The 16,538-nt window shown below is 49.7% G+C and overlaps 1 protein-coding gene across 1 annotated transcript in view; it reads right to left on the bottom strand.

Annotated features, from left to right (window-relative positions):
• Nucleotides 1–16,538, bottom strand: part of SLC22A23 (solute carrier family 22 member 23) — a 167,110-nt gene that overhangs the window by 6,253 nt on the left and 144,319 nt on the right. The window contains exons 6-9 of the mRNA XM_087437935.1: nt 11,432–11,534; nt 8,275–8,507; nt 6,515–6,547; nt 5,122–5,245 (exon numbers count right to left, since the gene is read on the bottom strand). Of these exons, the coding sequence (XP_087294061.1) occupies nt 5,122–5,245; nt 6,515–6,547; nt 8,275–8,507; nt 11,432–11,534 (493 nt within the window). The remainder of the gene's footprint in view (nt 1–5,121; nt 5,246–6,514; nt 6,548–8,274; nt 8,508–11,431; nt 11,535–16,538) is intronic.

Raw genomic sequence — 16,538 nt, forward strand, 5'->3', positions numbered from 1 at the left:
ATCTGCTTTAACCATTAAAGAATGCACTCTCTCAAGATAAGAATGCATACTTCCTCTCCTGTGCCCTATGGGTAACACCCTATTGGTAACACCCATATTAGTCCCTTTCCAGATATCAGGGTCATGGTGACTTGCTAATTTTCAGCTGAATACCTCTTTGAAACTTTGATGAATATGTATCCTGGGCGTGTTTAATGTATGCTCTTTGTTCTAAAAAGTGTAAGACTGTACTGAAAACCATGCTTCTCCAGAACACTTTCTTCCTTTGTGGAAAAGGCATTCATGGGTTATAATCCTCAGTTTGGCTCAAGTAAAACTCACCTTATTTCTCTTATCCATAGAATGGTTATCGGTTATTTTGCTTCGACAGTCATGATGGTAGAGCCCTCATGAATGAGGTTAGTGCCCTTATAAAAGAGACCCCTGAGAGCTCCCTCGCCCCTCCACCATGTGAGGACACAGGGAAAAGACAGCCATCTGTGAACCAGGAAGCAGCTCTCACCAAACATCAAGTCTATTGACACCTTGATCTTGGACTTCCCTACCTCCAGAACTGTGAGAAATGTTGTTTAGGAGCCACCCAGTCTGTGGTATTCTGTTCCACCTGTCTGAAGGGACTAAGACACCTGCCAGTTATTGAATGAGCTTGGGGGCCAGTCTTGCTCCAGTTGATTGCAGCCTGTGGGAGACCCTGAAGCAGAGAGGCCATCTAGGCCATGCCAACTCCTGCCCACAGAAATGGTGAGGCAATAAGCATGTGTTGTTTTAAGCCACTAAATTTTAGGGGTGATTTGCTACACAGCAAAGATAACTAATACACTCAGTGAGTGATGGAATTCCCTGGCCTTCGCCATGGAAGAAGATAGACAGCCTCCTCTCACCCAGGCTATGATGTGTCATCATTACTGTGTATTAGAAAATCTTTTGCTGAGGGAGAGACTGAAAGGAGGTGAGAATAGTCACACCATTGTTCTATGGGGCCATCAAGGGGACACAAATGAGGAAGAGCAATATTTTCGGAATGTGTCCCAGGTACCAACCCACTTCCCAGGCAGAGGGTCCCAGACCACCTTTTAAAGACTCTTACTGTGCACCTTTCTGATAGTATTTGTTCAGATGCCTACCATCCTTATTAATCTATGAGCCTTTCAAGGACAAAGAGTATTTTCTAGAACATGAACTGGCACACATTGTTTACGCTCAATAAATATTGGATGCTTGTGGATTACACTGGCTTCCTAGGTAGGAAGGTCAGCTCACCCAAATTAGTGGGACAGGTTAACTATAGATGACCATTATAAAGAGCAATGTGATTGAATCCATCTGTAAGGTGAATAAAATGAACACCTAAAATAGCCATTTAGTCTTGTTGAGAGTTCTGGCCACTTCAGGAGCCACAGGATGTTGCAGGGGACATACTGGATGCCAGAGATAATAGCTATGTTTCACTGGGGCCTTTGATACCATTTTAAGACATCATTTTCTCTGATACCTCCTGAGTTTCCGCCTGACCTTCCTGTCACTGAGTGTGGATGGCAATGACAAGCAGCGAGAGAGACTGACCTTGCTCAGTGCATGTGACATCCACGCGTGGGTTAATGTATGGGGAGGTGGAGTGCACAGAGCCACACGGAAGGATATGCATGGACTCACTGTTAAAGGAGCCGTGCTCAGCACTGCACAAGTCTCCCTCCGTAACGCCAAGTGAACTACGTCATGTTAATATATGATGTTGATAAATCACATCAAATGAAATGAAGGATATTTGATTTACAGTAGGATTAGATGGCTCATTTAAAAAAGTGCCTACATACATATAAACGTATATATATAATATGCAATATATGTACATATGCATATATAATATGTAATATACCTTTATATATTTTTTTCCATGAAAGAAATTTTGTTTGGTTTTCTGTCAAGGATACCTTGAAATTATTCAGTAAGATTAAGAATAATTTTGGTGGAATTTGGTATACCCTTTTTGGCTTTTTTTTTTGGATTCTCAGTTTAGAGAATGGGATCATTACATGCTTGGTTTTAAGGTGCTTCGTTTTCTTTCCCCTAAATGCTGACTTGTGCATTTTCTGCTTTTCTCTAGGTTATCACTAGAGGGTAGCATATACCCATGTTTAAATATCAGAGCAGGCAGCCATCTCGGCTTAGAGATAAAAGGGAGCCAGGGGCAAGTTTTGCCTTCTTGTGCTTTAGGAGCACAAAGAATGTTAATATCCAATGGATATATTATTTTACTAGTAATAAAAATTACCTAAAGGATAGAAAGACTGAAACATAGATATTATGAGAAGTAGCAAGCTTGAATTAAGAATTCCAGAATCTTCAAATCATTCTTTTCAACACGTAAATACCAGCATCTTGCATTTAAAAACAAGAAAAAAACCTCCCATTTTTTACTTCTTCTTTTACCTTACTTAAATTTGTCTTTACTAACATTTCTGTGAAGTCAAGGATCAACAAATACTTGTGCCAATTTTTACAGAAATAAATATAACTGCCAGAAATATTCAGGTAGGAATAATTAATACTATCAATTGTCATTTACTGTAGCCAGACCCTTTACATATAGTCTCCCTCACCACCACATAACCAGGGGATCACGACTAGTCTCATTTTAGCCAGAGATGAAGGCTAACAGACTCACCCAAGGCCACACAGGGATAGTGGCCTCTGGGATCACACACGGCTCCCTCTTGCTTTTTCCTCTGTGCTAAAGACTGGGTCTTGGGCTCTAGGCCACAACCTCTGCCCTTGGGTTATCCCTCATCCTGCTGTTTAACTTTTAGCTTGTGCCTCATCTCCTAGGCTTCTGGTCACTCACTGAGCATTTGTTATAAACATTATATATATATATTTTGAAGACAAATTTTAAAAGCAGCTAAACAGACTCCATATGTCACATTACACACAGGTCATTGCTGTCACTCTTGGACAACGGATTTCTGCAAGTCTTTGTGCAAAAAAGTTCTTATCTTATTTGCTTCACAGGAAGTCAATCCTGGCATCTTTGCCTCAGTCAGTCAATCCTGGCATCTTAACCTTTGCTACTGTTCCTGTTCAGAAGGTGTGTTTTTAATACAGCATTGTAGAAAAAGGCTAGTTTTGTATTAAGAAAAATGAAGCTCACAGACCCCAAGCTGCCTATCCTAGCTTATCTTGGATTTATATGTGTGAAGTGGGGGGAGGGTCAGGAAGTCCGTTTCCGTCCCAGGGACTGTGTGGGAACTGTCCCCGCATGTACAGGCAGGAAGAGACGGCCTTCGAAGCAAGGGGTGAGAAGGTGTCACTGTAGGGAGAGTGACTGGCTCCTCAGTAACCGCAGGAGCTCTTCCAGCTGGGCCAGGAGACCCCTCTAGACTCAACTTCCTTTCATCCTCCACAAGTACAAAAACATCACCGAGCGCCAGATCTTTTTCTAGTTTGTTATCTTGGCAAGCTGAATCTGAGAGCAAATTTGTTGAATTTCTATCCCCAAATACTCTTTCCAGGTTTGCATCAAAGAGGAAAAGGATACTGTGTTTCCTTCCGTTTAGCTTGTTAAGCACAATCTAACAATGATTAATGAGGTCTGCCAACTACCAGGGTTATGGGGTGGTCATACATTAACACACAAAGGCTGCGGTAGGCCGGGAAGCCACAAGATCTAACCTCGACTTCTGCTCCATTGAAAGAATCCTCTTTGCTGTGTTCTTTTGTAAAGGAAGGAAATTTAACCAGGTAGACAAGACACAGAGGGAGCTGCTCTCTGCCTAAGGCATTTTGCGACTTCCAGCATGAAATAGGCTTCAGGCTCCGCTCTTCACCTGGGCTGCCACAGAGGGATGGAACAGGATGAATCACTTGGCATGTAATTGCTTTTTTCTTAAATATACAATTCCTTGGCATTTTATTCCACAGGTACCTAGTAGTCTTCAGGCTTGGCGTGTATTGTAAAAATCCAAGAAAATGACTCACAATGAGGTCATGTGCAAATTCAACTGTCAGCATGACTACAGGAGATGTGGGAAGGAAGAAAGTCTGTGAACATACCTGCCTTCTCCCAGAGTCCTTCCAGCCCCCGAGGGGCCAAAATGATGAGTCTGCACAAACCCTACCATGGACTGTACTGGCCTTGACTTGTTTTCCCATGTGGGCGAGTTAGGGTGGAGGGTGTGGTCATGCTGACTTCTGGGTTTCATCTCACAGCTGAATAGTTGCCCATACTCACACTTTATATTTCAAAAAAGTGAGTGTGTTAGAAGTGCTAATGATGTTCCCATACAAAGGTCAGTGTGATATAAATCAAGATGAGCTCTTCTGTAAGTCACAAACCGTAATTACCAGGAAAACGAAATGACTTTGCAATTAAGTGATGCCCTTTGCTATGCTATCATCGTAATAACATCAAATGGAGTGTGGCGCCCATGTACCACTAGCCAGGGATAGCACCAGAAAGGATCAAACCTCACGTCATGAACTAAAACAGAAGTAGCTGAGTGCAGGTGAATACCACCTTCCAGGAAGGTCTGAAGTAATCACAGACTCTGTGAGGGCCAGAGTCTGCTGTCCCGCTCATTGGCCTGGTATATAGTGCATTTTCCAAGAATATTTGTTAAATAAATCAATGATATAATTTGCTAGGCCTTCTCTCTCTGAGGCCTTTCCTTGGACTAGAGACATCAACTTCTCAGGCCAGTAAAGAAATAAGGCCCTTTCTACTTCACCTGTTATTATGGAATAGCTTTTTATTGAGGTCTCTTCTTAGAAGAGTTGACAGCATTTGATTTCAGTTGCAGTGTGGGCCCAAGTTAAGTGATCTACCAATTTCTCCCCTTTTCCAGTCATTCCCGTGTTTCCTATACTCCCCCAAAATTTTCCGTTCCTCTGGCTCCTGCCTGGACGGGGCCCAGGGTCAAGTTCTCACCTGACTCTCCGTTGCCTCGGGGTCAGGGCGAAGCTCCGCATCTGAGGCTGACCTGCCCAGCATGCCTGCCTTACCCTCGTCCGGGGGCCAGGGCGAAATGGAGCTGATGCTGATTAACTCTGCAGGAGCCTTGCTAAATAGGACGCCCTTCCTGAGTCCTGAGAAGAACCGTGCCATGGGGCGTCTCCAATACGTACCTTATTACTGTGGGGGTGATCTCCGCACAGAAGAACACACTGAGGCTTCCCACTGCATGGGAGGCGAACATGCCCACGATGGAGAACGTGATGGAGAACTTGTCCTTGACACTGTCACTCATACCTGAAGGAGAACCAGAGGGGTCGGTGAGGGGGGAGCAGGAGGGAAGGGAAAAGGAAGCCTAAGGCTGGGGCGGGAGAGCAGAGGGAGAGGGGACGAGGGGGGCCTGGGAGCCCACGCAGGGCTGGCCCTCTTCCCTGCTTCCCAGGTTGAGGTGCAGACCAGGGTGCTCAGTTCCCTCGGAGATGGAGGAGCGCCTCCAGGCGTAGGAGGTCAGAGTCCTCTTGGCAGAAGACTTTGTCAGGGTCCCTGTGAGTGCCTTGTGGGTCCAGAATGCTGGCGCTCACACTGACTCTGCCAGAATTCCTTAGGCCAAGAGCCAGGCTGGCAAGAAGGGAGGCTGGTCGTCTCCCCAGTGCTATAGCAACATCCCTCTGTTCCAGCCTTCTGTGTTGGCGCCAGAGAAGGTCTCTGTACTCCAGAGAACCCTGGCTATTCTGGCCTCAGGTTTGGCCAGTCCAATACATGGGACATGGTATCTTAGGCTTGATTTAAGGGAACAAACACTCAACCCAAACAGAAGAATTGATGGGCCTGGAGGGCAAGTGCTCAACTGATCCAAGCATCTTGCAAATGGCACCAGAGTCTGACCTCACACCAAGGCAGCGTCTAGCAAGCAGCATTGGCATGCTTGGTCATACATTTGGGGCATACATTTGGGGCATACATACACATTGGTCATACATTTGGGGCACAGCTGTTCCCCAAAAGGCTGCATCATGAACTCAGGGCTCTCACTGCGGAGGGCCCTGGCGGCATGGGTTTGGGCCAGGCCAGGCACGTGTGACCAGCAGCACTGAGGTGCAGGCCATGGCTCTGCCGTCCCCGTCGCCCAGAGCAGCGAGCTTGTGTGATTTATGAGGGGGGCCAGCAGCTTCCCCTGGCAGCATGGTCAGCCAGGCCTCCCCGCTCCCCAGGGCTCTCTGATCCCACCCAGGCACTGTCTGTGAGACAAACTGCATCTCTGCCTCGGCGCCAGCCTGGGGCCTGTGCTGCCGGCCAGTGCCAGGGGAAGCGGGACGGGCATGCGTGCAAGCTGGGCACAAACGGGAAACGAGTCGCTCTTTCTAGAGGCAAGAGAGAGTAGAGAATACAAATGTATGCTTATAGTGTCCAACCTACGGCCAACTTCAGCTGCAACTCTTGGAGGGCAAGGGGAGAGAGGAGAAAGAGAGGAGAGGGAAACCACAGGTCTGTGAGTCTTTACGAAAACGCCCACTTGGATGCAATAAAAAGATGACGAAGCACATGGCAGGGCATTTGGGGGCTCACCTGAGTCTGGATGCTGGCTGTATTTCCCAATCACTGGGCCGGCAACGATGGCACCGACATGGATGGGGATGAAGAAAGTGGGAAAAAGGGAGAAGGAAAGCACGTTAGGTGTGCAGCCATGACCTCCACATGACTCGCCTCTAAGCGGACTCCCTTCTAGGGCTGCCAGCCCACCAGGCCCACTGAGGGAACATGGCTGACACCCAGGGGCCAGAGTGCCAGAGAGCTGGGAGAAGACCTAGGGGCTGGAGGCCAGGGCACTGGAATCAGCACTCGACTAAACAAAACTCCTTTGTTCAGAAGGGAGTGCTAAAGCCCTCTGGCTTCAGAGCCGGGGGAGAAAAGTCAACTCTTCTGAACTAGAGCACATCTCTCCGATCTCAAGCCAAAGGGCTAATTTCACTGCATATAAAATTATTCAGGAGTCTCTGCTGGTCTGTGCTCAAGGGAGCATGAGGTACCGCGGGGGCAGACCATGAGGCGCATTTCTGTGTGCTCCTCTCGTCTGCACCAAGTTCCTGTGGCATTCCTGCTCAGGGACAAAGAGGGCATCTGTGACACTCCCAGCGGCTGCCGCTCCCCTGTTTGTCCACCCAAACCACATGAGCTTGCAGAAGGCTCCCTGGAAGGGTAGCTAGGACGGCCCCCACCAGGGGGACGGGATGGTGGGAGACAGACACCACTCATCTGTTCCCCTGTTAGTCACAGCTGAAGGTAAGACCAGGCTCCCAGGCAGACACAGAATGCAGGAGAACTTGCCCAAGTTAGAAAAATTGCTCCTGAGTTTGAAACTAGCTATTATATAATCCAGTTTGCATAACAAGGCTGAGAAAGTTTTGAGCTTTTCCCTTCTCTTCCTTCTGTTCCGGACACTGACTCGCACACCTCGGACGACGTCATGCAAACCTGAAATACTAGAAGGCCTTTGTTTTCTCTGCAGCTCTGATCTGTGGGGCAACTGGCTGGTCACCAAGCCCAATCCTGACAGCTGGGTCGGCTCTCCTTGTGAAGGAGGGGACGATCAGTGGCATCTGTTTCCCTGCAGCGTCTGTGCCTGTCCCCGGAGGACTGTGCCGGGGTGAGAAGGCGGCTCAGCTGCCCTGCTCACTCATGCCTCGTTCCGGGCGGCTCAGAGCGATGCCGCGGAGCTGTCTCCACACATGAAGGTGGCTTTTGTTCCTGAGGAGCTGTGCTGAGCTTGCCTGTTGCAGCTGGAGGGGCTACACAGATTCTCTTGCTTTTCTTTAGATTATTTTGAACCTTTACTGAGAAATTCTTTGGCCCAAAGACAAGCTGATGAACTTGGGAACGTCTACTGAAAAGCAGCAAGGGTGTCAACATTTATTTATTTTCCCCTTAATTTCACACAAAAGAAACAAGTCCTTTGTTCTTCTTTGTCATGTGATGTGTCACAAAGAAATAGTCTGGCCATTAGTGAAGTCACATCCACCGGGACCTGAGGGCCTCATGGGCTGGGGAGTCCTGGTGCAGCCAGGAAGGCTCTGAGCTGGAGCCCCTGGGGTGGGTGGGGAGGAGGAAAGGCCCTCCCACTCAAGGCAGTCACCATGGACATTCCAATTAAAGCTGGTCCTTCCCAAAACAGTTTCCTCAAGCTTTTGTTTTTGGAATAACAGCTCAGGTCACTGAAAACTTTTCTAAAGCCTCACCCAGCCCTTTCAAATACCCTTTGGTTGATGCCAGCTCTCCTCCCCCAGGCTCTGCTCCCACAGCCTGTCCCGTTCCCCCCAGGCCCCACTCACGGTTGAGAAGCCCGAGCTGCAGGAGTGAGGCCAGGGCGGTGAGGATCATGAAGAGCAGCAGCCCTCCCCTGCGCCCCAGGAACCTGACCACCACGCACATGGCCAGGCAGGACGCCAGAGCGATGCTGGCCACAGTGTAGTAGTCGGCGTAGAAGTTCTCGAGGAGCGGCACCTTCACCTCGTGGCCCATCATGCTCCTTGCAAAGCAGTGGTGGATCCCGTACCCCGTCAGCCTGCCGGAGACACACACCGAGAGGGGCCATGTGCGAGCGTGCAAAGACACGAGGGACTGCACCATCTTCTGGGAGTTCACTGTGTCCGCGACCAGGAAACAGATAAGCAACTCAATATGTAACAGACAGCATGCTTTTACCATAAATGAATGTATGATGGAGTGAAATGCAAAGAGAAGACTTCAGAGAAATGACAGGCTCGTGCCCCTCATGGGGGTGCATGTTCACTCTGCTCTGCCATCAGTTCAGTAGAAAGGTGTGAGCATAAAAGAGTGGGGCTTTCTGTCCAAACACCGTCTCTCATGGGACTCTAGCCTGTAAGACAGAGTGCTCCCCGTGCGTCAGCTCATCTGATCCCACGTCAGACCCACTGCACAGATGGGCAAATAGGCTTAGAGCGGGAAGCAGCTCGCACACGGTGGCTCAGCTGCCAAGTGACAACTTCTAAGACTTACTGCCTGTGACTCTGCCTCTTCCTTTGGCACTCAGGGTTCTGGAAACTTGGGGATCCATCCAGAGAACTGCCTACTCAACCCATTCCTGCTACTGCTGGACAAACGCACTCTGAAGAAGCCAGTCAGAGGTCAGGCCCAATGAAGACATCTGGTCATGGAGACTTTGTTTCACTTTTTTTTTTTTGAGAAAGATTGGCCCTAAGCTAACATCTGTTGCCAGTCTTCCTCCTTTTTTCCGTTTTTCTCCCGAAAGCCCCAGTAGATAGTTGTAAGTCATAGTTGTACATCCTTCTAGTTGCTCTGTGTGGGACGCCACCTCAGCATGGCTTGATGAGCGGTGTGTCAGTCCACGCCCAGGATCTGAACCTGTGAATCCCGGGCCGCCAAAGCGGAGCGCTCGAACTTAACCGCTACACCACCAGGCCGGCCCCTCAATTCTTAATTTATCACTGTTTCCCTCCACTACACCGGGTCAAGCCCCTTTACTGCCCCACAGGATCATATAAACTTGCTGGGAAACATGTGTCCCAATCGCTGCAGACAGAGTCCACTCTGGGAAACAGGAGTACATATGCGGCCGTGCAGCCCCAGGGAGGCTGCAGCAGCGATGATGCATTCCATGTGGGCTCTCCCCAGGGCGCAGAAGGCCCTTTTGATGTGGCCTGTGCGCTGCGAGAGCCCCTTCCTTACGTCAGCACTTGGCATCCATCCCAGAGCTAAGACTTCCCCGCTCTTCCAGCCACCCTGCATGCTTTCATTAGCCCTTGAGGAGGCGTCAAGGTCAAATGCAACAGACCCCTGCCCCCGGGAGGAAGCACTTCCACTTGGGAAATACTCAGCAGGGGACCTAGCTCCCCGTGCGATCGATTTATAATCTGGCAATGGATGAGATTAATGGAGTCTCCTGGGGTCCTAGGTGACCTTCCTGGCCTACTGAGTCTCAGGAAATCTTCCCCTTTTTGTTCTGGTGGACAGGAAGTCCTCTGACCACAACAGGTCATTTGAAGATAACAAAGCCAGGGAGATTGATTCCCATCCCCCCAACAAAGAATCATTGAAATGGAAACTGGCCATCTCGTCTTTGTCACATTTTGGTTTTCTCCAAAATAAAAGTTGGAGAAGTCGCTCCACTCTTAATAGTCCCATTAGCCTAGCCAGCATCTGCCCAAGACTGGACAGCAGCGTAGTGGCTGTGCCTGGACCCAACTCTGAGCCAGGAGGCTGAGGCCTGAGAGCTCGGGCCCTGACCAACCGTGTGGCTGTGGTTGGTCGTTCCCTTGCCTGGGCCTCCGTGTTCTCGTCTGTAGGACAAGGGTGTAGGTGAGATCTGTGCTCTTCCTCACTTTGGCAGTAGAACCTTTTGTATCCTCTCCCAATTTAATCTGGAACCCCAATGGCAAGAACTGATGGAATGGAGCTGCTTGGATGGAAACAGCCATGGGGATGGCAGACCAGAGCCCTGACTCTGGGCCTCTCTCTTTACCTGACACCGTCCTGAGACCTTTCACGCATGAGTGCAAACCCTCTCCCCCCCATGACCTCTAACCCCAAATGAGAGTTAATCCCCACCTAGAGGACCTCTAACCCTGAACAAGCTTTATCCCGCCAGATAACCTCTGACCCTGAACAACAGTTATCTCCCCAGATGACCTCTGACCCTGAAAGAGGGCCCCCTTTGTGCAGTCAGGAAAGGGCAGGGTTATTGAGCTGTCAGTCAAAGCAGAAAAGACCTTCTAGGTGCACACTGAGCCCAGGACAGGCTGTCAGGGAACCGTGTGAGTGACGGGGATACACTGTGGAGCAGGGGCGGACGTGACAGACGTGCCCTGTAGAGCACATCCGGGCTGCACGCTGGGCTTCAGGCTGGCCCACCACAACCCGCAGCTGCCTTGGGGTCTGGGCCTCTGACTGGGGCTGGGCTGCAGGCGCCGGCTCTAAGTAGGGAGCAAGGCCACCTTGCAGTGCGGGCTGAGGAGACAGCCAGGCCCCACTGGTCTCAAATCCCCTTCCTGTGCCAGTGCCTGGAAATTCCAACTTGGGAGCTCCTCCCCGCTGTGTTCCTGGAGGAGGTATATTCATCAGAAGACACGTGGTGGGACAGCCCCGCTCACGGGATTGCCATGGATGTGACCCTGCTCTCTGACAGTCCATCCTAAGGACGCAGGTCTGTGTGGACTAGCTCAGGGCCCCCACCTGTGCAGCACGCAGGGTAAGATGACCTGCCTGCTGGGGGGAGGGGCGTCCATATCTCCCAGCACTTGTAACCAGTCAGGAAGCTCTGACAGGGTTTCTCAGACTTACCCAGGGCCCCTCAGCAAACAGCGGAGCCTGGCGGGCCAGAGGGCCCTGCGCAGCCGTGATTCAAAGTCCAGCTGGGGGTGGAGGAGGCCCTGCCGGCCTCTCCTCTAACTGCTGGCTCTTCCTGCCGCTCCCTGACCTCAGCCCTGCACACATTCCCCTGTGACTCACGAGTTCACACACAGGACCACGATGTTCTTCCACAGGTTCCGGGTTCCCACCACTTTCACAATGCAGACCTTCTTGGGCCTCCGGGAAAGCTCCTTCTCCAGCTCTGCAGAGAAAGAGAATCTGTGACCTCTCGGCAAGGCCCTTGACAGGCGGCCTCAGAGACAGCCCCGTTTCCCGACTTCAGGCATCATGAAAAGGGGAGATTTTTTTTCCTCTTTAAGGGAGGGGATAGGCTCTGGCCTTCAGAATAGAAAATGTGTTCACAGAGACTCTAACTTTGCAGGTCAGATTGCCTCATGGGGCCTGCAGGAAGCCAAGGCCCTGTCAGTACACCTCTCCATGGCACAGTCTCTCTGCGGAGCCAGGTGGGGTACACAAATAAGCGATTAGTGTAGACTCATTCCACTTTGAGCACAAAACTAAAGGCTGATTTTTCTAGGTTACTGAGGCACTCATCAGGCTCCAGGCAAATCAAAACAGGCAGTTCATTTCTTCGTGGGGTCTGATCTGTCTGCATCACCCACTGCTCGAGACCAGGAGAGCACATGCTGAGATGCCCCTTAACTCTGTGGGCAGAACCTACTGTGGCTGCAGCTGCTGCTTCTGAAACTACCCCTCGAGTGCACAAAGCTTCGAAAGAGAAATAAATAAAGGAACATGTATGCATGTGTGTGTATACATACATATACACACACATACATTATGTGTATGTTTTAGTTAACAGTCAAAAGTCTCTGGGAGATGAACAAGGGAGACGACGTTTTAGCTCAAAGTGATGTGACCAACTACAGTTAGAGTTTCTGGTGAGGCTTAGACTAGCTTTGAAAGCCATTCTGAACAGACCCTGACAGCGTTCCAGTGCCACATTAGCAAGGTTAAGGGGTTTGCTGAAGTCCTGGTGTTGGCTTGGCAATTTAACAGGGAAGATCAAGGAAACGCCTCAGCCTCCAGGATCCCGCTATGTCTGTGAGCAGAGATGCCACACATCAGCCTCCTGGGCCCCTCTCTGCTCTCCTGGCTGGGCACGTCCTTGGGGGGTAATCCCCTCCTGAGGAGCTAAAAGGGAAAAAGAGCCTGAACTAATCAGGTGGGTGGCCAGTACTCTTCAAGACCATCAAGGCCATGAGAAGCTGTCACAGAGCAGAGGAGACTGGGGAGATGGGACGACTACATGCCATCCTGGATGGATCCTGCAGCAGGAAGGGGTGGTTGACTGAAAGACTGGTGACAGCCAGATGAAGCCTGGAGTTGGTTAACGGTAGTGCACCAATGGCAGTTCTCGGTTGTGACAGATGCACCCGGGTAATATAAGATGTTAACAACGGGGAGATGTATGAGGGGTATTCACAAATTCTGTACTATCTTTGCAACTTTTTATAAACCTAAAATTATTCCAAAACAAGTTTACTAAAAATAAAAAAGCAGTGGGGGTAGGAAGGCCCACTGAGGAAGCCTTTAGTGCTCGGAGGAAATAGGATTGCCTCAGGGGGAGCCCGGAGCAGCAGCTCCCTCAGGGGACTGTGTCCCCCTTCCTTCTTAGGGCCACTCTCCTCCCTGGATGTCCCAGTTCTGCTCTCCTCTTCCACCTCCTTCCTTCCTCCCTCCAATGGCAGGAGGGTCACAAACCTCATCAGTTACAGTTTGAAGAAAAAGATGTTTCTTAACCATAAGGGTTTAAGAGTTTTTATTTAAAATTGTTTTTTGGATCAGCATCACCAGCTGGGGCATAGAAGGGAGAAGGAAAAACCTTTCCTATGTCTGAGGGATACCCTGCCACCTGAGTGTCCAGCACTTATTTCCTTCCCATTTTTAGGTGCAAAGATTAGTCTGTGCACAAGCCAGAACGGCTGGCATTTCGGCTGTCTATCCACACACCCCCTCAGCTCCTGAGGTCTTCCTGAACTTAATTTTTCCTCTGTAAAAACAGGCCTATTTGACTTAGAGCTATCCTTTCCTATGGTTTTGTATGGTTAAAAAACTAGAAAACTTTTAAGGAGCATGGAAATGTTATGGTTAACAGATAATGCTGGATCCAGTGATCTGAGTATCCTCACTGTTGTAAAACTCATCAGGAATCAACTATAACAGCCACACTTGCTCACTATGGAAACCTTCCAAGAAGAAAATTTAAATGTCCATTAGCATGTTTATGTTAAAGGATTTTTTTTGTAATGTGGCCCAAACTTAACTCCTAATACATTACTGTCTTTAAAATAGATGTTGTTAAAGAAGCTGTAGCAATTCTAATTATGACCTGAGTTTTTTATAGCATTAAACTCTAGAGCCCAAAGTCTACAGAACTGACTGTAGTCTACAGAGGCAACTGCATTATTCTAAATGGAATTAAATTAACCTGTCCAGGGCTATTGATATTTTGTCTCTGTTACACACATCACCAGCCTGTCAACAACACAAGCTTCCTCAGCACTAGGTCTGTTCTTCAGGGACAAAAATCCACTCACCCAGTTCTGAGTCATAGGAAGCATTCGGTGACTTCTGAGACCCTCGAAGGTAAGTGAATACAAGAGGCCTTTCTATCTCTCTAGTTACCAGACAGAAATCTCCGGAACATTCTAAAGTCCTTGCAGGTGGAAATAATTGGAGTAAACGGGCACTGAGAGTTGATGGGATCTGAGCACCAAGGAAACAACTGTTAAAAACGTTTCCTCTCTGTTCCTCTGCCCAAATTCTTCAACCCTCTTGATTTAGAGCCATTAGAAATATTTCAAAACAAAAACAAGTAGGGCCTATTTAATTTTGACAAGCTGGGCACCTCCTACTCCATCCTGTAGCCCCTTTCTGTCCTGCTCCTTTGCATTTCAGCTGATCTCTGTGATGTCTAACCAGGGGACATGGGTCTGGCTAGGCCAGTGACTCCTTTCCTTACCACTGGAGGGCTGTCCTGGGCCTGGGAAGTCAGGCTACCCTGGTCTCCAAGAAGTTAGGAGGAGGAGAGCGAGCAGAGAGGACAAGGAACTGGAGCGGGGGAAGGCCTGTGGAGAGGAAGTGTGCGGTGCATTCTGAGAGCCTAATGAACGCCAGAGCGTCTGCGAGAGCCAGGCAGAGGTGAGAAGGTCTCAGAGCGGCTTGAAGGACCTGGGGATCAGCCGGCAGGCCCTGGGAGGCCACTGAAGAGTTTCTGAGCAGGTGGTAGTGTGAGGGGAAGGGTGGCAGTGAGGATGGAGTCAAGGCAAGTAAGAGCCCGAGGGAGAGACTAAGGTGCTGGCAGGCGGACTAGATGAGGTGATGGGAGGAAGGTTCCCGTCAGAAAAGCAAGTCTAGCCTAAGACAGTCGAGGTGGCAAGTTTATTTATTTTTTTTACTTTTTTATTTTTGTGAGGAAGATCAGCTCTGAGCTAACATCCATGCCCATCCTCCTCTTTTTGCTGAGGAAGATTGGCCCTGGGCTAACATCTGTGCCCATCTTCCTCTACTTTATATGGGACGCCGCCACAGCATGGCTTGACAAGCGGTACGTCGGTGCGCACCTGGGATCCGAACCCAAGGCCACTGCAGCAGAGCGCACGCACTTAACCGCTACGCCACCGGGTTGGCCCCGAGGTGGCCAGTTTAGGTGAAACAGACACCTGTCTTCCCCCAAGCCCTGGGCCAACTTCTGCCACAGTGCTGTCATCAATGCGGGTGACAGCCACGAGTGAGCGAGACCCAGAGGCAGGTGTGAAATGTGTGCCCCAAGGAGTGACACGGAGATAACCCTCCGGAGTGGGGAGAGGTCACCTGTGTCTGCTGCCTTCCCCAGCCTCCCGCGGGGACACCAGCATAGAAATAGACACCAGCAAAACTCATAAGCAAAGAAAGGGGAAAAAACATGAGGGAAATTAACCTGTGTCATTAGGATGGAGAAAACAAGCTTTCCCAGATAATATTTTAACCCAAAAGCAGTGTAGAGTGGTGATTTAATTAGGGAAATGCCAGAAACAAATTATACTGTAAGACTTAAAAGCATTAACCTGCTAATGAGTGGAGAAGTTTGGGGAAGATAGCTGGACATTCCAAAATGAGCAAACGTGGCCGAAAAAGACAGCAGTGAATTCAGCATTCACTCGTCTCTGCACAGAAGCGTCGGTGTCTGTCTGCGCTCTCCCTCACTGCTCAGAGGCAGACAGTGAAGCTGCTTCTCCTAGAAGTCCTGGGTTCAAATCCCAGCTCAACTATTTACTAGCTGTGTGACCTCTGGCAAGATACTTCACCACTCTGTGCCTCAGTTTCCTCATCTGCAAATGGAGATGATTATAGTGCCTCTCTCACAGGATTGTCATGAAGAAATATGTTAATACATGTCAAGCATTTAGGACTAAATATTAAATCTAAGTTAATATTTGCAAATCATCTAGAAAAGTGACGGTAAGCACTCTGTGAATGTCGTCTTGTTGATTGTCGCTGCTCCTGGACAAGAAGGGACCGCAGACGCCTCTGTGCAGAGCACCAGCACTTAGTACTCCCCGTGAAGGGCAGACCCAGCTCCCGCCCTCTTCACTCCAGCACAGCGAGGGCTCCGGGCTTCCTGACTTCTCTGCCTGTGCTGCCTGCTCTGCACACCAAGCCTGCCCCAGGTGGAGGGGGCAGTCTGGCTGTCCCCAGCTCTCAGGTCATGGGCACAGGCCAAGGCCAGGATGCCATCCTGGCTGAGCAGCAGCGTCTGGGGAACATCTGTTGACAATGAACCCCAGGTCTTCTGAATCAGGAGTCTAATGAAAAGCCTATGTAGGGACCGTGGAATAGGCGATTTTAGAAGCCCTTTCTGGTCAGCACACCCCACTTCCCTGATTCAGATTTCCCATGTGTTCCTTTCCCATCGAGAATGGAGGCCTCAGGGCACGTTCTCCTACCTTGCTCAGGTCTCTGCTCACCCATCCCCTGGGCCAGGCTCCACCACCCTCCGCCCCGCCACTCTGCGGATTCTTCTCACGGCATTCATCCTCCTGACGCAGCATATGCTCATTTGTTCACTGTCTGCCTTTCCCTGCCTGCCTGTGAGCTCCACGAAAGCAAGGCTTTCTCTGCTCTAGAAGAGTGCCTGGCACGTGGCGGGCGTTTAGTAAAATCTGCTGGATAGAATTTCAGGTCAGGGACGGAAATGTACATG

The sequence above is a fragment of the Ceratotherium simum genome, chromosome 13 (assembly GCF_057802395.1).
Source record: "Ceratotherium simum simum isolate JZ-2026a chromosome 13, ASM5780239v1, whole genome shotgun sequence".
Lineage (NCBI taxonomy): Eukaryota > Metazoa > Chordata > Mammalia > Perissodactyla > Rhinocerotidae > Ceratotherium > Ceratotherium simum.